The sequence below is a fragment of the Uloborus diversus genome, chromosome 10 (genome assembly GCF_026930045.1).
Source record: "Uloborus diversus isolate 005 chromosome 10, Udiv.v.3.1, whole genome shotgun sequence".
NCBI lineage: Eukaryota > Metazoa > Arthropoda > Arachnida > Araneae > Uloboridae > Uloborus > Uloborus diversus.
This window is the reverse complement of record NC_072740.1, coordinates 77,435,987-77,459,156: the sequence shown is the minus strand read 5'-3', so window position 1 is coordinate 77,459,156 and position 23,170 is coordinate 77,435,987. Positions and strand designations below refer to the sequence as shown.

At 32.8% G+C, this 23,170-nt stretch overlaps 1 protein-coding gene across 1 annotated transcript in view; it reads right to left on the bottom strand.

Annotated features, from left to right (window-relative positions):
* The window catches only part of LOC129231401 (putative polypeptide N-acetylgalactosaminyltransferase 10), a 90,902-nt gene extending 68,856 nt beyond the window's left edge, over nt 1–22,046 (bottom strand). Inside the window, exon 1 of the mRNA XM_054865707.1 lies at nt 21,778–22,046. Within this exon, the coding sequence (XP_054721682.1) occupies nt 21,778–21,987 (210 nt within the window). The 5' untranslated portion in view covers nt 21,988–22,046. The remainder of the gene's footprint in view (nt 1–21,777) is intronic.
* Nucleotides 22,047–23,170: the final 1,124 nt, after the last annotated feature.

The following is a 23,170-nucleotide window of genomic DNA, read 5'->3' as shown; positions in this document are numbered from 1 at the left end:
TCAGCATCTGACGGGAAAAAAAGAAACAGTAAAGAGATATTTATTGGCACGTATTCGAATTGGCGCCATTCTGACTAACAGAACGACACCCCAACAAACCTAGCAATTGCGCCTTCTTTTTCGAAAGCTATTCATTGAAGGAATGCGTAGTAAAAAACAGCAAAAAAGCTTTTTGCCAAAAAAAAAATAATAATAAGAATAATAAGATCATGCATCTGTGTTTTGTCATTAACCAGCATGATACGATTTAAAATTATTCGCAAAGCATTTAATTTGATTAAAGAATGACGAAGATCTCACGTAGCGATTGAAACAAACATTCTAGAGAAGTAATAAATTTGATTGAAAATAAGTGTTTTTATCTTTGAATATTGAACTATTTCACATAGAAGGTTGCTTTAACCGTTACGGCTTAAATGCCCTCACATGTTTCTCTTTTAATCGAACACTTAAAATTCAAAACCAAAACCAGTTGAACTGAGTCCGTTCTTAAGTGTAATTTTTCGAACGTAGACAAAATGTTTTTTTTTTTTTTTCAGCGGAAAGCAGAGGAGTAGAAAATAATTTCTTGCTAATGAAGTTGATAGTACTTTTAATGCTTTATATCGTATTCGCGCGAATAAAAAATTAAAGGTTTACTGAGTGAAACTCGTAGTTTTAATCGGGCGTAGTATTTTTTCATTTGTACAAAAGGTCGAACACTGCTATTCGAAGCATCTACATTTTAGCATACAATAAAAATGTTTTTCTGCACAAAAAGGATTTCTTTAGGTAAATCTAATACTTTTTTATGCTTACATTATGTTGAGTGGTCTGGATGTAGTCAAAGAACACAGTTCGATTAACAATCAACTTATCCGAATGATAACTGTAGCCTGCATAAAGGAGTCGAAACACCAAGTAGCATTCCCACTGCATTTATTTTATTAGGTGTGTATGTTATGAGCACATGTAATGCGTAATACTAATATAAATTTGATATTATGTCGGACAGCCCAAGCTTGCCCGAAGTTCAGATAGTTTATAGCCGAACGCTCTACCGAAAAAAACTTATCAATTAAACCGAACAACTAAGTCCAGTGCTGTTAAGCTTTATTAAAATATAAACACACACACAGGCTATTTTTTTTTTTTTTTTTTTTTTTTTTTTGCCGAAAGCAACGTAAAAAATGGAAAACTGCATTAGAACTTTCCTTTAAAAAATGCATAAGAACTACAGGCAGCATCATGGTTTTGAAACAGCAAGAGGCGATTTCGAAAACTTGAATTTTCGACCGTAAGTCTTTTTTTCGTCATTGGCCAGCCTGATAAGTTTTAAAATGAGAGGGGATTAATATATAAGATAAGATATTGAAGAAAAATGTTTTTATTTTTGAAAATTTTTACAATTTGTTATCGCAGGCTTCTTAAACCGTTATAACTTAGATGGCAGCACGTGTTCATCATTTAACAGCACGGTTAAAATACAAAATAAATTGAACTATGCTTTCGAATATAGTAAAAATGTGATAAGCTATTTGTTTTTTAGCAAAAAGAAGAAAAAATATATATTTTACCCTTCAAATTGAGGTAGTATTTTATTTATTTGTACAAAGAGTCAAAAACTCATTAGAAGAATATATATTTCAATATACGATTTATTATTTTTTTTCTGAACAAAAAACAATTCTATTGTAGTCTGAAATCTTAAACCTGTTACTTATATTTTCGCTTACATTATGCTTTAATTTTCTTTCCAGAGCCAAAGCTTCAAAAAAAAAAAAAAAAAAACACGTGCAATTTCGAAGTAATTTAGCACAAAATGACTGAATGTTTTCATATCAGCAAGGAGCTTTTCCTTCTCATTTATTCTATTCCCTCATAGTTGTTATCCATTTAATTCAGTGTTCATGTAATGCGCGATGTTTCTCTAATTTTTTTGTTGCAGATTGTTCGGACGTGGGCCCGAACACGTAATCTCCTGGGTACGAAGAGAACGCTCTGCCGATCAAGCTACTCAGCTATGTCGGTCATAGCGCAAATTAAAGTTATAAGTTTGACCGAAAACCTTATTCTGGTTCTTTAAAACAGGTTTTTCGGCTAAAAGAAACAATTTTCAGACCTTGGGTCTATTTTTCGTCAGTAGCCAGCACCCTAAGCTATAAAATAAGCCGTAAATCAAAGAAATCGATCAAGAATTGAGGGAAATTTGGCGTAGAAACCAAAAACAGACTACAGAAATAATATATAAGGATAGTGTGTATTAATTGTTTAGTTCTATAAATTCTTAATAGATGGCACTGTAAGTTAATTCTTCCTCAAAATTATTTTTTCTTAAGTTAATTTAAATTTACAAATGATACTATGTTACGAATATCGATGGCAATTGTATCGCCGTAGAAACGATGATAATAGTGGCAAAACTTTTCAATGTAAATGTCAAATTCTACAAATCAAGTTGAAATTAAGAAGTGGCAAATGGTTCCATACTCACCACTGGTTTTAAACACGTAAGAGGCTCATATTAATGTCGAGTTTTGCAGTTTCAAGAACTCCATGAAGTACTTTTGCCGATACAGTGTTAAAGGTCATTTTTGGGTCGCATTTGATGTACGAAATATGGACAAAAATAACGCGATGAGAGATGAGTAAATTATATAAGCAGCAACGGCGTGGCATAATTTATCTGGCATAATTTAGTTTCTCCATAAACGAAAGAGACCCCTTCTGTTCAGCATATTGCAGTACGAAACGAAATCTCGAAAACGACCAACGAGTATATTTTACAGAAGATATTTTCTGCGAAGAGCATTCAACCACTAAAAACTTTTTTTTACATTGTGTCAAAAAAAAATGTGTTCGGCCGGACTCTTAGAAATAAAACTATTTACCAATGTTCCACGCTATTTTACACGAACTGTAAAAAAATACGAAATGTCACTGATTATTTCCGTGGAACGTATCGGGATTTAATAGGTCCTGAATAATGTCTTTTGAAAACCAAGTATCTGCGTCAAAACGTTTCCTGAGTTGCTACAAACGTCATGAATGCAGACATCTCACTGTTGTGAAAAATATTTTTAACTCCCAGTTTAAAGATTAACTGAGTGTATTTATTATGTGTATCGGCTTCTAAAAAATTCAATTCCGCTTATAGCGTCTAAGCTCAGAATGAGAGTGAACGAGCCTATGGGTGCCGTAGCTTTGCAGGAGTCACTGGCGAGTAAGTTTCATAGTACTTACTTGCTATTCTGTTTTACCTATCGTCATGCTTGCAGTAATACTTTTGGAACTTTCTTGAAGAAGTTGAAAGGTGTCAAGTTTTTGGGTATTAAACTTACCTAAGTTTTCTCTGAAGGGGGGGGGGTGCAGAGGCACGACTGGCTTTTAGTCAGGGAGATGACTGAATTCATCAAAAATATTCCAAGATAATTTTCAGGAAGGTTAAGAATTTTAGGCACGAGAATTGATTGCAATACCTTCGTCATGGCCCGTCCAGATTGACGGAACTCCGAATGGAAGCAAGTGAGTCTCTAGATTCCGTAACTTTTCAAGAGTAAAAAACAAGTAGAATTCTTTGTGTATGCTTAAAAGTCCTTCTTAGCAGTGGGTATGGTTGCGATAATTATTTTGGTGCTTTCTTGGTGAATCGAAAAATGTGCCTTAGTTACTTATGTTACTTAGGTTATGTCTGAATGTTTTAGTGAAATGATTGTTTCGAATCGGAGAGGTTTCGGAATTCTTCAGAAAGATTTCAGGATAATTTTAGGAATTTTTCTGACTTAGAGTAGAAAACGTTCCTACTTTTTGAAAGATGTTACTGGCAGAAATTGGGCCTATTCGCTGCCCATTATTTTTCGGGGCGATTCTTAACTGTTTTTACAGTGTTGAATAAATCAGAAAATCACGAAAGCGACGTAAACAAAGAATACAACACTCATCAATCTCGGACATAATTAAAGCCAAGACATTGCGATCAAAACTCCATCCAAAACAAAACTGTGCTTCCAAAACAGTTTTTTTTTTTGCATTTGTTTTCGATAAATATTCCCGAACAGACAGGAATATTTGCGGACCGTTAATTGTTGGGTGTTTAATACATATCACGATGCATGTCGCAAATTGCATTTATTGGTCGCACACAGTCGTAGGGAGTTGACACTTTCTAATGCAGGTTTGACATAACGACAAACAGTATTCGTCAACTGTTTAAAACATTTTTGACGACATAATATCCAACACAATCATCATTTCTGTGGAGAAACTATATAACTTTTACGTTTGAAGACGTATTTCATAAAGTTAAACAAACACACAAATGTCCGAATCCAGATTTTACATCAGAGATGAATATGAAGCTTTAGTTTTGACTGAAGGTTTTTGCATTTAAATTTCAAATTTGCCTTTTAGTCATTATGGTTTGCCGTCTCTTGATTGTTGGGCCACCGACTTAGTTAACACTGATTTGAAACAGGAAAAAACAGTGCAATGACGCTGTCTTAGCTACAATTATTGCGAATAATGAGCCATTACTGACGGCTGAGAAAGAAAATGCTGACCGTTGATGCTGAACAAAGCTATTCATTTGTCGATGAAAACAAAACCGTAAACATTCCAACTGAATTTTTTAATTCCCTGGATACACCAGGATTGTGACTACACGATTTCTGGTTGAAAATTGGCTCACCAATTTATTTTTTTTCGCGAATTAAACCACACCTAGATTTTGCAACGGCACACGTTTCTTCATCAAAAGTCAACGATTTTGACGGGAAAGTTTAAAGAAGAAATGTTTGTGTTACCAATGAATCCATTAATAGTGTCATAATTTTTAAACACATTTGGAAAACTTCGATTTCCGATTCGTTTAGCTTTTGCAAAGATCATAAATAGATCTCAAGACCAAACAATGTCTACTTTTGGTTTGGACTTGAAACATACATGTTTCTCTCATGGGCAACCATATATCGCCTATTCACAAGTTGGAAGGCGATCATACCTTTCGTTTCAGAAAAAAACAGGTTAAGCAAGAACATTGTGCACAACTTAGTGCTTGATAATTTTCAGTTTTCAAATAATAGAAACAATAGTTTGAAGTCAATGTTATCTACCTCATTGATAAAATTTAATTTTTATTTTTTATATGTTTTCAATTTAGTGTATTTTGTAAAAAGAAGTTATTGATTACAAACTATAGAGAAAGCTGATATGAATAAATTGTAGTGTAGAATCTAAAAGTGTATGGTGGTTTAAGATTAGTTTCTTCATTCCGATATTTACAATCAGTTTCAATATTTAATATCACTTTCAAGTTATTTTGCTTTTTTCTTTTGTCCGAAGTCATACTTGCAAAATTTATTAAGCGTAAGTATAGTGCTTTTGCCATAGAAAATTTAGTTAGTACTTACTGAAATCAATAAGTACTTGCTTCAGCCTGCACTGTTAAAAAAAAAAAAAATCCGAAACGTTACTGAGTAAAAATTCTCGATACTTGCATGCAATTCTGGCTATGCTTTGGCTATGTTTGCATTACTGCTTATAGAAGTTCCTTAATAAATCAGAAAGGTGCTAAGCTATTTTTATACCTACCTAAGTTTACACTAAAGTTCCAGAAACACGACTAGCTTCGAACGAGAAGATCTTTGAATTTTTCAGGAAGCTTCCGAGATAATTTCAGGAAGGCTACTGAATTTTATCGAAAAACGTTCCTGGTTTTGGCAAGACATATTACTGGCAGAAATTGGCCACATCTGGAGCCCATTATTTTTAAGGAACATTTATGAATCGTTTTTACATTGAAACACGCCCATTATCAATCTCATATCTTTTAAAATCGGCTATTTTAAGCTCTATTAAAAATATTAATTTGATTCTATCAAAATAATGAGTAAAATATTATTTTGATCCAACTACTTCGCCACAGCAACGCGTGGCTGGCAGCTAGTAAATAAATAAATAAAAGGGGAATTTGAATTTTGACATATTGAATTCAAATTATATTTATCGCAATCACGAGTGTGTGTGTGTGTTTTGTGTCTGTAGGCGTGTGTGTTTGTGTCTGTGTGCAGGTATGAGTGTGTAGGTGTGTTTATGTGTGATGGTGCGTGTGTGTACGTGTGTGTGTGTGTGTGTGTGTGTAGGTGCGTGTATGTGTATGCGCGTGTGTGTTGGTGTGTGTGATGGTGTGTGTATGTATTCGTGTGTGTGTGTAGGATATGGACGCAACCTGGAGACGGTTTTCGCTAGAGGAGCAGCAGTGAGAGGGGCCGGTCGACGATGGTGCTGCAGACGATGGGGGGGGGGGGGAGGCGGAATAAAATCATAGGAACGCCATTCAAAGGCCAAGTGAGAACAATACGCAATGAGATTACTCAATAATAAGTAATTTTTCCAGGAACAAAGTTCAAATACATGCTCAAAAACCTTATATATACAAAATCATAAAGCAAGCTATAACGCTCACTCTCGTGGTTGAGAGAGTACGTACTGGACGTTATTACCGGTCCAAAATTGTAATTAGTTAGACGAGAACAGTTTTAGTTATTTCTGTTAGTTATGTTAAAACTCATACTGGTTGTTTTAAGTTTTTTTTTTTTTTTTTTTTTTTTTTTGTATTTATTACAAACTAAATGTTTTAAATGAAATTTTAACATTACCATGCTTTATTATTGTATTTTAACATGTATAGGAACGAAGCAGTTTTGTTGAGTATAACTTGTCATAACACTCATCTGAATTGTTGCTGTACCGCTCCCTTAAATGCTTTGAGAATATTCGTACTAGATTTGACTCAGCACTAATTAAGAGCGATTTTAAAAATTTCACTAATTTCAGTTGCAAATCATAGGGTCAGGTGGGGGAAAGTGGTCAATGGGGTAGAGTGGTCATTCTTCAAATAAATGACTATAGCTTGGAAATAAATATTCGAATGAACGTGAAAATTTTATGATAGAGTAGGGCAGTTAGAAACTACATTTGGAATACAAAATTTCACATCTGGTAAAAATTTTTTTGGTAAAGAAAAATATTTTGTGAGAATGAAAAGTTTTTAAATCTAAACAACTCTTTTAACTTCCTTGGGAAATTTTGTTAATTAGAATTATGAACAGATTGACTATAGGAAGCTTCCTACATGTCTCAAGAACACAACCTCATTAGCAGTTAGCTGATTCTTCTTTAGATAATTGTTTAGAACAATTTAAGTAAGATGGGGTAAAGTGGTCATAATATTAGGCTTAAGGGGTCTAAGGACCTTTAAACTTCAAAATTTTTGATTTTCTGGAAAAAATATATGTTATGCACAGTTTAATTCTGAACAATTCGATACCTTATTTATTACTATGCGCCAAAAATTTTTCGAGTTATTGTAAAAATGCCTAAACTTTCCCCATAGAGATTAATGTTAACAGTAGCGGTTTAAGCCTCTTTTTCTCAGGTGCCGGTTTCTTCGGTTTTCTCGTTTTGCGCGCATGATATCTCAGAAAGCTTCTTATATATGTCCGTAAAACTTTAAATGTATGTTTATCTGGTTTATATTTATGACCTGAACCTAAATTTATTTATTTTTTTAAAATTATTTATTTATTTTTTTGAAATTTGGTAAGTTAATATCGAAAATTTCCAAAATTTTGGGTAAAAAAATAGTTATTTTTAAATATTAACTTTAATTTTTTAGTTGAAATTTAGGTTCAGATCGTTAAGATGTATCATACAAACATGCATGAAAAGTTTTACGGAAATATATAAGAAACTTTCTGAAATATCATGCGCGTAAAACGAGAAAACCGAAGAAATCGGCACCTGAGAAAAAGAGGCTTAAACAGCTGCTGTTAACATAAATCTCTACGGGGAAAGTTTACGCATTTTTACAATAACTCGAAAAGTTTTTGGCGTATGGTAATAAATAAGGTATCAAATTGTTCAGAATAAAATTATGCATAACATATATTTTTTCCAGAAAATCGAAAATTCTGAAGATTAAAGGTCCTTAGACCCCTTAACAAATATTGTTCCTCTAATGTCACTTAATCGTTAAGTATAAGGCAAATATAAATTAAATATTAATTTCACTTAATATGTATTGTTTTTGCAGTAAACGGGGTTGAATATACGTATATGCGTATGTATACGCATATACTCGTGTAGGCACGTAATTAAACGTATTCACGTAAATGCACCAATACATACGTAATAGGTATCTGCAAGTATTTTTAATCTATACAGATATACATTCCATTATAGACGTATATACTCGCTTATACTCGTATGTATCTATATATATATAAATCTCGTTTCAGGATGTTTGTTCGGGGTAAACTCCGAAACTACTCAACCGATTTTTCTCAAATTTCATATCTATGTGTCATTTGGTCCAACTTAGAAGATAGGATAGTTTTTATAATTTTTTATTGCAAATTTCATATTAATTATGCAATAATAGTGTGAATTACTTGTTTAGTTCTAAAAATTCTTAATAGATGGCGGTGTAAGTTAATTAATCGATATTACTCAAACATCGTATAACTTACTGCTAAAAACACCATGATAAAAAAACTCAGAAATGTTATTTAGAATTTCCATATAACGTTTCGGGATATTACAGGTTATTATTCACTTCCTGAGAAAATCAACTATATTTTTCAAGACGTTTCCTTGAATTGCCACAAATTGCAGATTTCACACCTTTGTGAAAAATATTTTTCTCCACCAGTGTCAGGATTAACTAAACGTATTTAATAGGTGTATCGATTTCGGAGCGATTATGGTTCGTCCAGATTGACTCAACACCCAATGTAACTGCCTTTAACCAAGAAGACTACTAAATTCTTCAAAAATATTCCAGGTTAATATCAGGAAGGGTAATGAATTTAAGCGGAAAACAATTATTTTCTTTATTTTGTTCCCCAAGAGATTTTTAATATCATTAATTCTTGCAAAGACGCGTTCGCAACAGAAAATTGCAGTGACAGTTGCATCGTCAGGCATTGCTGCTACTTTTTTTAGATGGTAGACGAACAGCATATTCAGCTTTAAAGTTGCCTATTAGATATTCATAACAAACAAAACGCAATGTGTAACATTAAAGAAAAAAAAAAACATAGAATGGCTGTAGTGTTGAAAAAGAGTGAAAATAAAATTTGGGATAAGTGTACTATGGCTCATGAGTAAAAGCATTCATTCGAAGCACATCATAGGATTGTGCAAGATTTGAACGGCAACGATCAACTTTTAGACGAAATTGTCTGAATACTGTCTGGGGACTTCCGACAGACATTACCAGTTATTCCGATGAAATCAACGCATATATAAAACAATCGTTTTTGTAGCGTATTGTCGAGATAATGCAATTGGCCATGAACATGCGAGTATAAACGAAAAATAATCTAATCGCATAAGTATTTTCTAAGCAATTGCTGAGTATTGGAAACGGTGAAAGTGAACTGTATCAAAATATACCGTACAACAAATAGCCAGACAATTTCTACACTACCGTTGAGACGAAAAGTGAACTAATTGAGAGTCTATTCCCAAATATTTTTTTTTTTTTTTTAAATCGTATTTGCCTCTGTAATTGCGCTGGTTTTGTAGCAGTTTTGTTTTCGGTAAACATTCCCGAACAGACAATAATATTTGTGGATCGTCAATTGTCGACTGTCAAATACATATCCTGATGCATGTCGCAAATTGTATTTATTGGTCGCACAAAGTCATTGGGAGTTGACACTTTCTAATGCATGTTTGACATAAGGAGAAACTGTATTCGTCAACTGTTTAAAACAATTTTGACGACATACTACTCAACACAATCATTATTTTTTAAGGAGAAACTATATAACTTTCACGTTTGAAGACGTATTTCATAAAGTTTAACAAACACACAAATGTCCAAATCCAGATTTTACACCAGAGATGAATATGAAGCTTTGGTTTTAACTGAAGGTTTTCGCATTTCAATTTCAAATTTGCCACTTAGTTATTATGATATGCCGTCACTTGATAGTTGGGCCGCCGACTTAGTTTACACTGATTTGCAACGTACAACAACAGAGCAATGACGCTGTCTTAGCTACAATTATTGCGAATAATGAGCCATTACTGACGGCTTAAAAAAAAGCTCCCCATTGATGCTGAACAAGCCTATACAGTTGTCGATAAAAACAAAGCAGTAAACATTCCAACTGAATTTTTAAATTCCCTGGATACACCAGGAATGCGACTACACGATTTCCAGTTGAAAATTGGTTCAACAATTTATTCTTTTTCGCGATTTAAACCCACCTTAATTACGCAACGGTACACGTTTCTTCATCAAAAGTCAACAATTTTGACAGGAAAGTTTAACGGAGAAATGTTTGTGTTCCCACGTAATCCATTAATAGCGTCATAATTTTCAAACACATTTGAAAGGCTTCAATTTTTGATTCGTTTAGCTTTTGCAAAGACCATAAATAGATTTCAAGAACAAACAATGTCTTCTTTCGGTTTGGACTTGAAACATAAATATTTCTGTTATTGGCAACCATATATCGCTTACTCACACGTGGAAAATTTTCATACTTTTCGTATTAGCAAAAGACTGGTTAAGCAAGAACATTGTGCACAACTTAGTGCTTAGGCAGTTTTCAAATAATAGAAACAATAGTTCGAAGTCAATGTTATCTACTTCATTGAAAAAATTTTATTTTTATATGTTTTTCATTTAGTTAGTGTATTTTGTAAAGAAGTTATTGATAACAAACTATAGAGAAAGCTGAGGTGAATAAAATGTAGTGTAGAATCTAAAAGTGTATGGTGATTTACACTTAGTTTCTACATTCGGTTATTTTACAACCAGTTTCGATATTTACTATCACTTTCAAGTTATTTTTTTTTTTACGGAAGTCATACTTATAAAATGTACTTATCGTAAGTATAGTGCTTTTTCCATAGAAAATTTAGTTATTACTTACTGAATTCAATAAAAACTTTCTTCAGCCTGCACTGTAAAAAAAAAATCCGAAACGTTACTGAGTAAAAATTTTCGATACTTGCTTGCAGTTCTGGCTAAGCTTTGGCTATGTTTGCATTACTGCTTATGGAAGTTCCTTAATAAATCAGAAAGTTGCTAACCTTTTTTTCGTATCCCTTTCTAAGTTTACACTAAAGTTCCAGAAACACGACTAACTTCAAACGGGAAGATCTTCGAATTTTTCAAGATGCTTCCGAGATGATTTTAGGAAGGTTATTAATTTTTATCGGAAAACTTTCCGGGTTTTGGCATGACATGTTACTGGCAGAAATTGGCCACATCAGCTGCCCATAATTTTCAGGAATATTTAGGAATCGTTTTTACATTGAATCACGTTTATTATCAATCTCATATGTCTTAAAATCGGCTCTACTATTTAAAGCTCTATTAACAATATTTATTTGATTCTATCAAATAATGAGTAAAAGTTTATTTTAATCCAATTTCTTTGTCACAGAAACGCGTGGCTGGGACAGCTAGTCTATATATATAAAAATCTCGTGTCACGATGTTTGTTCGGGGTAAACTCCGAAACTACTCAACCAATTTTTCTCAAATTTCATATCTACACTGTAAAAAATTTCAGAAAACTCTCTGAATATACAAAAAAGTTTTCCGTTATACACAGATTCGTACGCCCTCCGCAGTTTTCTGCTATAATCAAAAACGTTTCCCGTTTAGCAAGAAAGTAAGAGTCGACGCATGCGCAGCTCACACGGCAATTTTATAGTCCAGCAGCAAATCTAAACTGAAACTTTCGAAAGCACGCAATGAAAACAAGTGCTGACTCATGTATGCGAAGTAACACTCATCAAGGGGATTAGTAGAAGTTTTGTTCCTCGCATGAATTCACTGAAGATAATTTTAAAGTCTTATATTTTCTTGCATATGTATCGTCATGAGATTGAATTTGAAGCTATGTCACTTATTTTTAAGTACGAAGTGCAAATTCTCGACGCATGCTCGCGGAAGGAATACAAACTGAAATTAAAAACCAAATAACTGCCGAGAGGACGCCATCTAAATTCATTGCGTCGCATAACTTGTGTAGGTAATTTACTTTTTTCTTGGATACTTTTCTTCTTTCTATACCAAATGGGTAATTTTTGTTGGCAGAATTTTATTTTGTCATAAAAATCACCTTTTTGGTGACCAAAGCCTGCAAAAGACCACCACCGACGAATAGGTAAGTCGCTTTGCAATTCTATTACTTTAAAGAGATTTAGTTCATATAAATCTCGTTAAAAAAAAAACTATTTTCTTCAGTATCATTTTTTCGTTGTGAACTATTGCAATTTGAAAATATTTTACATTACATAGAACACATATTTAAAGTGCAAGTGTGTCTAGTTTTATTCTGTAAAATTTATGAATTGAAGATTATAAAAAAATTTAAAAAAGTGTTATTGTGTACTTTGTTTTTATGTGTCAATCTCAGTTAATATTTGGCTGAACATTTATGTATCAAGCATTATGAATTAAATGTTATAATATGCAAATTGTCAGGTTTTATAGTTCGTCTTTAAGGTTGCATGTTTTCATTCTCTTGTAAACAGTGTAGCTAGATTGTATGAAGTAAAAAAAAAAACTATCTCTTGTAATTAGGAACATAGTGCTTCAGTATTATCTAAATGACGATATCTCTTTAAATATTTGCATTGGCGAAACGCTTTAAATTAGTTAAATGTGTATTAATTTATTTAACAAATAGATACATATATGTATTTAAAAGTGTCTTCATTTTTTTCGTTTTACGAGCCTCAATTTTACCAAAAGCAAAAAAAAAAAAAAAAAAAAAAAAAACACTTAATAAAATAATTTTGTATTTTTACACCATATTAAAGTATTTGACTTATAATTTATATGATACTTTGATTTATAATGTATATGATACTTTGATTTATAGTGTATATGATACTTTGATTTATAATGTATATGATGTTGCTTTTTCAAGGGGGGGTGGGCGCTTCATAGCATTTTATGGGTGCACCATCACTCTTATGGTGGGGGGGGGGGTATTCTCGTATATATGAAATGGAATAATCATGTAATAGAGTTCAATGTTTTAGTAAATAAAATATATAATGCATTTTGCGCACACTGTAAAAATAAAATCAGTAACCTATTTTGAATAAGTATTTATATTTGTGATGAGCTGGAAAAGGGCAAGAACAGAAGAATCAACCCGAATGGTTCCAGCAGGGGGACTTGGTGTCATATTTAAATTCATCAATTTCTCTGTTGGTACTTTTCGGTACACTTTGTTCGTCAGAGAAATTGACTTGAGGTGAACGAATTTAGGAACGCGAAGGGTAGGTAAGTCCTGTCAAATTTTATCCGAAGATAAAAGCTATCAAGTTTGATACAAGATATGTTTTTAAGTTCTGCATTAAAAATACAATATGTTGATAGTTTTGTCTTGAAAATATTGAGAGAAAAACTGAAGTTTAAGATTGTTTAACAAACAATCCCCACTTTTCAGAAGGTACCCCCACTCCAATTCCCCGACGATTTTGTGATTAGGAATGAAACTACTAGATTATTTCATAATTTTTCAAAAATTTATAACTGTGCATATGTTATGCTGTTAACCATGCTATTTGTCATTAGAAATTCCAAAAAAAAAAAAAAAATCCACGAATGATTCTAAAATTGCTTGTATTATTGCTCTTAGATATGAAAGAATTGAAACTGATATGGTATGCAATACTATAATAAAGAATTATATTTTAGAAAAAATCACGGAAAAAGGATTCCGAAATTCTCGGAAACGTTTTTGAAAATTGTTTGGAGAATTCCGAAATACTCGGAAACGTTTTCGAAACTTTCATGAACCACAGCTGCACAGAATACTCAGAAACATTTCTGGAAATTACGGAAAGAGGATTCCGAAATGCTCAGAAACGTTTCTGAAAATTACAGAAAGAGGATTCCGAAATACTCAGAAACGTTTTTGAAACTTTCATGAACCACAGCTGCACGATATACTCAGAAACGTTTCCGGATTTTTTTTACAGTGTATGTGTCATTTGGTCCAACTTAAAAGATAGGATAGTTTTTATAATTTTTTATTGCAAATTTCATATTAATTATGCAATAATAGTGTGAATTAATTGTTTAGTTCTAAAAATTCGTAATAGATGGCGGTGTAAGATAATTAATCGATATAACTCTAACATCGTATGACTTAGTGCTAAAAACACCATGATAAAAAAACTCAGAAATGTTGCGGGATATTACAGGTTATTATTCACTTCCTGAGAAAACCAACTATATTTTTCAAAACGTTTCCTTGAATTGCTACAAATTGCAGATTTCACACCGTTGTGAAAAATATTTTTCCCCACCAGTATCAAGATTAACTAAGCATATTTAATAAGTGTATCGGTTTTGGAGCGATTAGGGTTCGTTCAGATTGATTCAACACCCAATGAGTGGGGAAAGATATCTGGATTACGAAGCTTTGGAAGAGTTGCAGAGGAGTTACATTCCAGATACTTGCTTGAGAGTCTGTCTTCGAGTTGGCAATGCGTGCATTAATGCTTTGAGAGCTTTCTTAGAAAAGCAGGAAGGTTCCAGGCTATTATATTAAACCTGCGTTAGGCTTCTCTGAAGGTGCCAGAATCATAACTGCCTTTAACTAAGAAGTGTACTGAATTCTTCAAAAATATTCCAGGTTAATTTCAGGAAGGTTAATGAATTTAAGCGGAAAACTATTATTTTCTTTATTTTTTTCCCCAAGAAATTTTTAATATCATTAATTCTTGCAAAGATACGTTCGCAACAGAAAATTGCAGTAACAATTGCATCGTCAGGCATTGATGCTACTTTTTTTAGATGGTAGACAAACAGCACATTCAGCTTTAAAGTTGCCTATTAGATATTCATAACAAACAAAACGCAATGTGTAACATTAAAGAAAAAAAAACGTGGAATGGCTGTAGTGTTGCAAGAGAGTGAAATTAAAATTTGGGATAAGTGTACTATGGCTCATGAGTAAAAGCATTCATTCGAAGCACATCATAAAATTGTGCAAGATTTGAACGGCAACGATAAACTTTTTGGCGAAATTGTCTGAATACTGTCTGGGAACTCCCGGCAGACATTACCAGTTACTCCGATGAAATCAACGCATGTTTAAAACAATCGTTTTTATAACGTAATGTCGAGATAATGCGATTGGCCATGAACATGCGAGTATAAACGCAAAATAATCTAATCCTACAAGTATTTTCTAAGCAATTGCTGGGTATTGGAAACAGTGAAATTGAACTGTATCAAAATATACAGTACAACAAACAGCCAGACCATTTCTACACTGCCGTTGAGAAGAAAAGTGAACTAATTGAGAGTCTATTCCCAGATAAATTTATTTTTTAAAAATCATATTTGCCTCTGTAATCGCGCTGGTTTTGTAGCAGTTTTGTTTTCGGTAAACATTCCCGAACAGACAGGAATATTTGTGGATCGTCAATTGTCGACTGTCAAATACATATCCCGATGCATGTCGCAAATTGTATTTATTGGTCGCACAAAGTCATTGGGAGTTGACACTTTCTAATACAGGTTTGACATAAGGAGAAACAGTATTCGTCAGCTGTTTCAAACAATTTTGACGACATACTATCCAACACACTCATAATTTTTTAAGGAAAAACTATATAACGTTCACGTTTGAAGACGTATTTCATAAAGTTTAACAACCACACAAATATCCAAATCCAGATTTTACACTAGAGATGAATATGAAGCTTTAGTTTTAACTGAAGGTTTTTGCGTTTCAATTTCAAATTTGCCACTTAGTTATCATGATATGCCGTCACTTGATAGTTGGGCCACCGACTTAGTTAACACTGATTTGCAACGTGTAACAACAGAGCAATGACGCTGTCTTAGCTACAATTATTGCGAATAATGAGCCATTACTGACGCCCGGAAAAAAATGCTCCCCATTGATGCTGAACAAGGCTATACAGTTGTCGATGAAAACAAAGCAGAAAACATTCCAACTGCATTTTTAAATTCCCTGGATACACCAGGAACGCGACTACACGATTTCCGGTTTAAAATTGGCTCAACAATTTATTCTTTTTCGCGATTTAAACCCACCTAAATTACGCAACGGTACACGTTTCTTCTTTAAAAGTCAACAATTTTGACGGGAAAGTTTAAAGGAGAAATGTTTGTATTGCCACGTAAAGCAATAATTGCGTCATAATTTTCAAACACATTTGAGAGGCTTTAATTTTTGATTCGTTTAGCTTTTGCAAAGACCATAAATAGATTTCAAGGACAAAGAATGTTTTCTTTCGATTTGGACTTGAAACATAAATATTTCTCTCATGGGCAACCATATATCGCCTACTCACAAGTGGAAAGTTATCATACTTTTCGTATTAGCAAAAGACTCTTTAAGCAAGAACATTGTGCACAACTTAGTGCTTAGACAGTTTTCAGTTTTCAAATAATACAAACAATCGTTCGAAGTCAATGTTATCTACTTCATTGAAAAAATTTAATTTTTATATGCTTTTAATTTTGTCAGTGTATTTTGTAAAGAAGTTATTGATTACAAACTATAGAGAAAGCTGAAGTGAATAAAATGTAGTGTAGAATCTAAAAATGTATGGTGGTTCACGCTTAGTTTTTAAATTCGGTTATTTTACAATCAGTTTCGATATTTACTATCACTTTCAAGGTTTATTTATTTATTTTTTTTTTTTTTTGGCCGAAGTCATACTTACAAAATTTACTAAGCGTAAGTATAGTGCTTTTTCCATAGAAATTTTAGTTATTAGAAAGTTTATTTTAATTCAACATCTTTGCCACAGCAACGCGTGGCTGGGTCAGCTAGTGTTATATATATAAATCTCGTGTCACGATGTTTGTTCGGGGTAAACTCCAAAACTACTGAACCGATTTTTATCAAATTTCAAACGTACCTGTAATTTAGTCCAATTTAAAAGATAGGATGGTTTTTATAATTTTTTATTGCAAATAAAATGTTTATAATACATTAACAATGTGCATTGATTGTTTGTTTTTTTAAATTCTTACTAGATGGCGCTGTAAGTTAGTTCATCCTCAAATATTTTATTCTTATGTTGACTAAAATTTACAAATGATGCTATATTACGGATATTGATGGTTAATAATAATATCGCCGTAGAAAGGAGGAGTATAGAGGCCACACTTTTCAATCTAAATGTCAAATTCTACAAATCAAGTTTAAAATGATAGGCAGCGGGTAGTTCCGTATTCACCACTGCTTTTAAAAACGTATGATGCTCATATAAATGTCGAGTTTTGCAGTTCCGTGAAATACATTAAACGCTTTGGCAAAACGGTTCTTAAAGGTCCTTATTAGATTACATTAAACACTTTGGCAAATACGTTCTTAAAGGTCCTTATTAGATCGCATGTGAGGAACGAGACACGGATAAAATTGAGGAAATAACACAGTGAGCGATGATTAGATATATAAGCAGCGACGAAGCTATCTCGCATAATTTAGATTATCCATATACGAAAGAGACCCTTATGCATCTTGCAGTACATCTTGAAAACGATCAGCTTGTATATTTTACCCAAGATATTTTCTACGAAGAGCACTCGAACCACCAAAAGCGATCCTGATTTTTCTTTTCTTTCTTTCTTTTTTTTTTTTTTTGTTACATTTTTTCAAAAACCTAATGTGTATGGGCCGATTCTCAGAAATAAAATTATTTACCTATGTTCCACGCTATTTTACATGCACTATAAAAAAAATCCGAAATGTCAATGATTATTTCCGTGGAACATGTTGGAATTTCACAGGTCCTCAACAATTTTATTTGGGAATCAAGTATCTGGGTCAAAAAGTTTCCCGAATTGCTACAAACGTCATGAAGGCAGACTTCGCACTGTTGCGAAAAATATTTTTAGCTCCCAGTTTAAAGATTAACGGAGCGTATTTATTAAGTGTATCCGCTTCAGGTCAATTACGTTCCCGATACATTGCCTAAGCCAACACCCTAAGCTCCGAGGGGGAGTGAATGACTTCTGAATTCCGTAGCTTTGCAGGAAACGTTAACCACCCACTCGCTGTGGTACTCGCTTACAAGTCTGTCTTACCTTTCGCAATGCTTGCAGCATTATTGTTGGAGCTTTCTTGGCAAAATTGAGAGGTGCAAAGCTTTGTGTTCAACTTACCAACGTTTTTTATGAAGGTCCGGCAACACGAATGGCTTTTAGCCTGGGATAGTACTGAATTCTTCAAAAAGACTCCAAGAAATTTCAGGAAGGTTCAAGAACTTTAGTGAGGAATTGTTTTCAATACCTTCGTCACGGACTGTCCAGATTGACGGGACTCCCGATGGGAGCAAGTGAGTCTATGGAATCCGTAACTTTCCAAGAGTAACAAGCAAGTAGAATTCTTTAACCACACTTGCAAGTTTTTCTTAGCAGTGGCTATGGCTGCGACAATGCTTTTGGTACTTTTTTGGTGAGTCGAAAAAATGTGCCAATAATTTTTATTTATTTTTTCCTCTCCGCCAATTTCTTTTCTTTCGAATGTTCTTTGTTCATCATTGTTTTAAATCTTAACTTTGAATGTACAGTAAATATGTGCACTTACTTTTTAGTTGATAATTTTCTTAACTAAATGAACTTAAGTGAATTCATTAGAAGATGTTTTTTATTTCGATCTTAGTATGAATAAGAAACCTTAAAGGATAGCCCGCAATCATGCAAAATTACAACTTTTTGAAGCACGAAATAATATCGTCTATCTGCTCTACTTGAATTCAAAAACTAATTTGCCCGAAGACTCTCTCAGTTATAATTCGTTTAAATAAATTTTGAAGCATAAACATTAGTTGACTCTAAATGGCTTGCAATGTCCAGAGCTAATTAACTGCTATATACCTTGTCCTCTGCAGCCTCAAATACATGTAAAGGCTCTAGACCTTCTTATGCTGACATCGCAATTTAGTGTTTCACTTGTTTCCATTCCTCAGCATTCAGTTCGAAGAGTTCTTCAACCTCTGTGTTTTTTTGTATATAAGAATAAAAATGTACGAAACATAAACTGGCAGCGATGACAAACTATTGTTTAGCATAAATACATTTATGCATAATTTATAGCCTATGTCACTCAGTAAGAATGACGTTTAATATAGTAAAAGACTTTTTCAAGCAGTTGCAATATTTCCGGAGATTACTCGGAACATTAAACGTAAAAACATCTACTCTCTCTCTGTTTATAATATTAGTATAGATGTTCTATTAAAATATTGATTCAAATATTTTTATTGGTGTTAATATGCACTGCTTTTTCCATGCTTATCAAGGTGTTCTTTGTTACCACAGTAACTGTTTATACTTTAAATTAAACAGTTAGTGACACATTTCGCAATTCACAGACGGTGACCTAATAAATTGCACTTAAAAACTTTACAAGATGCAATTGTTTTATAGTTTTGCGAAAATTGAAGGTTTTTATCAAAGAACAAGTTGATAACATAAAATTCAACACCTCTTTTTTTTTTTAATTTGCCAGACTAATATTAAAATTTCTTTACATGTAGTTAAGTACATCCTTTGATCAAAAAATTAATGAAAAGAAACAAAAATAAATAAAATATGTCCCATTCAGCAATGAAATATGTCATGAGTCCCCCCAACGTCCATTTTACAAAATCTTTTTCCTTCGGGTTTCTTAAGTCTTTAACTAAAACAAAAACAATGAAAGGCATTCAAGAGAAGAACTCAACGAAAAGAATCTTAAGTTCCTGAGCTTAAATTAGCAAAGCTTTTAAAAAGAAGAAAAAAAGTCAAAAAGTCATTCTCAGCAAAAGAAATCTTTAAGTTTTATCATTCAAGGAACAAAGCACGCTTTGCCATTTCGAAGAAGATAATAATTTCATTTTTGTTTTGAAGAAGTAAGTCATATTTAAAAGCTTTTGTTTTCCATTTGTTTAGCTTCCAAAGCTTCTTTCCTAATTCCCGCGCTCTGAGTACTTACTCTAAAAGAAGGACGGAGAAACACATAAAAATATGTCTTAAGAGTGCGGCAATATGATATTATATTTAATGTGCTTTGCTCTAAAAAAATGGCATCCAAGTTAAGGGGAAGTCTCACAGAGTTTAAAAATCTTAGCTATTAAAAGTTTGTTTTAATATTCAAACGCCTTTTTTTTAAAAACTTGCTATTTATGGCAGTCATAAAAACAAAGAATGAATTCGTTTTGTTAAGTAAAGCAGACGATGCATGTTCTTAGACGAAGACTACTGTAAAGAATGAAAATTATTAATTTATTAATTAAAAGTTGAAAAATATTTAACTTTACTTTTGCTGCTCTTCTGTATACACACAGATTCTGTCTAAATTATTGTGTACGTAAAAGTCCGATTTTCTGGAGGTCGATGGTTGGTAAACGATATCAGCGTATAAAAATTTTAATTTGTGAAATATATCTCATCAATGCTTAACTATTTAAGATTTTTAATTTTATATTTTAAGCGTACGCACGTCCTGTTTGGACGATATGATATTTAGTTGATAAAATAAAGCTATTAATAGTATCAAAAAAATGTAGGTGCTTTCAATTTTGGAAAGAAAAATAACTAAAATAAACATTCCTTAAAAACAGCATTGAAATTAAACTTACCAAGGAAGCAAGCAACGTCATGGTTGACCTTAGATTGACCTAAGGCCCATGATGTAAATATCAAGTACCTTTGCAATAATAATAATAATAATAAAAATCTCAGGACTGAAACAAAAATAAAATTATGAAAAAAGTTGAGTATGCTAGAGATTGTGATGTAATTCCTTAGTTTAGGGACAGCATTAATAATGAGGTTGTGTGAGTAACTACATTCATTGGTTACACTTTCATTGAGAAGAGACGGAGATCAACGAATATTGATGATACAGTTAAGCCTTTGAGGCATGGTAGCTTTATTTGAATTCAGCTAGCTATTTTTTTTTCAGCCCACTAGCACACTGGCTTCAACTCAACTCACCTGTTCTCAGTTTTAAAAAAAAAATGTTTAGCTTCAAAGGATTTAACAAAAAACGATGATACGATTTAAATAGAAATATCAATTGTTGACCAAAACATCCTAAAAAAAACTAAATAGTTTAAAGCCTTGTATCATTTCGTAGACTTAATGAAGAACAGGGACTCTACTTCTACATAACGCAATTACATTTCGAAGTTTTCCAGAAGCCAGTAGTTGAATAATATTTTTTGAATCAGAAACGAAAGCATCTTTTGAGATTGAGATACATCCATCGCTGCAAAGAAGAAAAAAAACTGTTTATGGTGTTACAAAGAAGTAGGGTCTATGTTCCTTACATGCGATTGAAGTAGGATATAACATAGGTTGTGACCTTCAACGTTTTGACCCACAAAATTAGCACATTACTGCATACACGTGTTTCGGGGTTACAGGGAGCCTCTTTTTTAATGCAAAATAATGAGCTTATGGATTTAAAGACATTCGGTATCTTTTACCTGCAGTAATCTACTAATTTTGTGCGTAAAAACATTGTTCATTGCCACTTACATGTCCGAAAAAAGGTATTTATTCATTTCTTAGGACACAAGATATTTGGAAGAAGATTCTTGCAACAATTTATGCAACTGTCACGGTGAAATTGCCAAGTAGTATAATAAGCTGCCCTTTTTGCTTAACAGCAAGACAATATGGCGAATATGGCTTAAGACTACATTCCCAAATGAATGTACAATATAAACATCACTACGATAAGTTAAAAAAAATGCAGTATAAACTAAACTTACTTTCTTATGCTTGAAAGACTGCATTCCCGCCATACTAGGCATAGCAGCGTCACTTCTATCATGTTCAAGGTCCATCATAACTAAAGTTCGAAACTCTAAAGTTGTTACAGCAGCTTTCAGCAATAAGCCAGCAAAAAACACTAACGCACTAGCACTTAGTAACACTTTGCACAGTCTCTTCCTTTTACGCCGTACCATTGTATTTGACATCTGTCACAATTCTTGGTCTATTAAAACTGTCATCATGTTAAAATAAGTTTATATTTTAAATGAATCTCTTCATTAATTCAGTCAACTTTTAAAAGAATTTAAACGTTTCATCTCTGAACAGAAGCATACATAATTTAAAATTCAGCCTAGGGAACTGTTGTCATTTTTTAAAATCAACTTTCTGTTTGTGCAGATTTATTTTACAAACTTTTGAATTTGTGGCTGTCTTGTCATTTTTCTTTCAAGTACAATGACCTTTTGAATAATATTTTTTGATAAGATCAAATTATGATGATGTTTTGATTTTAGAGTTTATCTCTAAGAATGTATATTGTTCAGACCAATCTTCGTACCTATAAAAGAGAAAAAGATTATCTGAGAAAATATTAATTACCATAAAATGAATTTAATTATAAGTAAAATGTATTATTAGGGCAAAAAGTTTTTTTTTTTTTTTTGTTTTTCATAACATTTTCAACCATAGTAAACTAAAAAAGATTTTAACGAGTACTGTAGGGCATCTCTGGCTCTAGGACAGAAACCACGCTTCATATGTCGTAGGTTGTGAGTTTGATTCCCACCGGTGCCTTGGGCGTTATTTAATCTCCTAGTGCTGTACATTTCTCTTGAGTTTTCTTACGAGTGATTCGTAACCTCTCCAGAGAATGGCATCCAATCTTTCCATGTTTATTTTAACTACAGACACGTAAACAACAACAACGAGCTCTGCGTTTAAATACAGTAGATTTCGTTAGCATTCGTATGTCCTATTATAGCAGTTGTATCGTGATGCAATTAAAGACTGAAAAAATTTAACTAACATGCTAGCTACTATGCAATCTTACCCTGACTAGATGAGCTGTTATCTTTGAGTAACAACTGTACAAATACGTGTTTAGAACGTATACTGCGCTTGCTGAGTTAATGAGAAAGCACGGTTACAGTTAATTTACCATTAATTTCATTTAATTGTTTCTTTCTTCGCAAATCCTATCACAGCAGTGGTGTTATAATGCAATAGAACCGATTTCCGTTTCAAAAATGGCAAAACATCTAATTAATATGCTAGCTGCTATGCAAACTGACTCTGACTAGATGTGCTGTTCTTTGAGAAAGCGCAGCAAGCACATAAATACATGTTTGGAACGTACTGTGCTTGCATGGTTAATAAGAGGGGCACGAT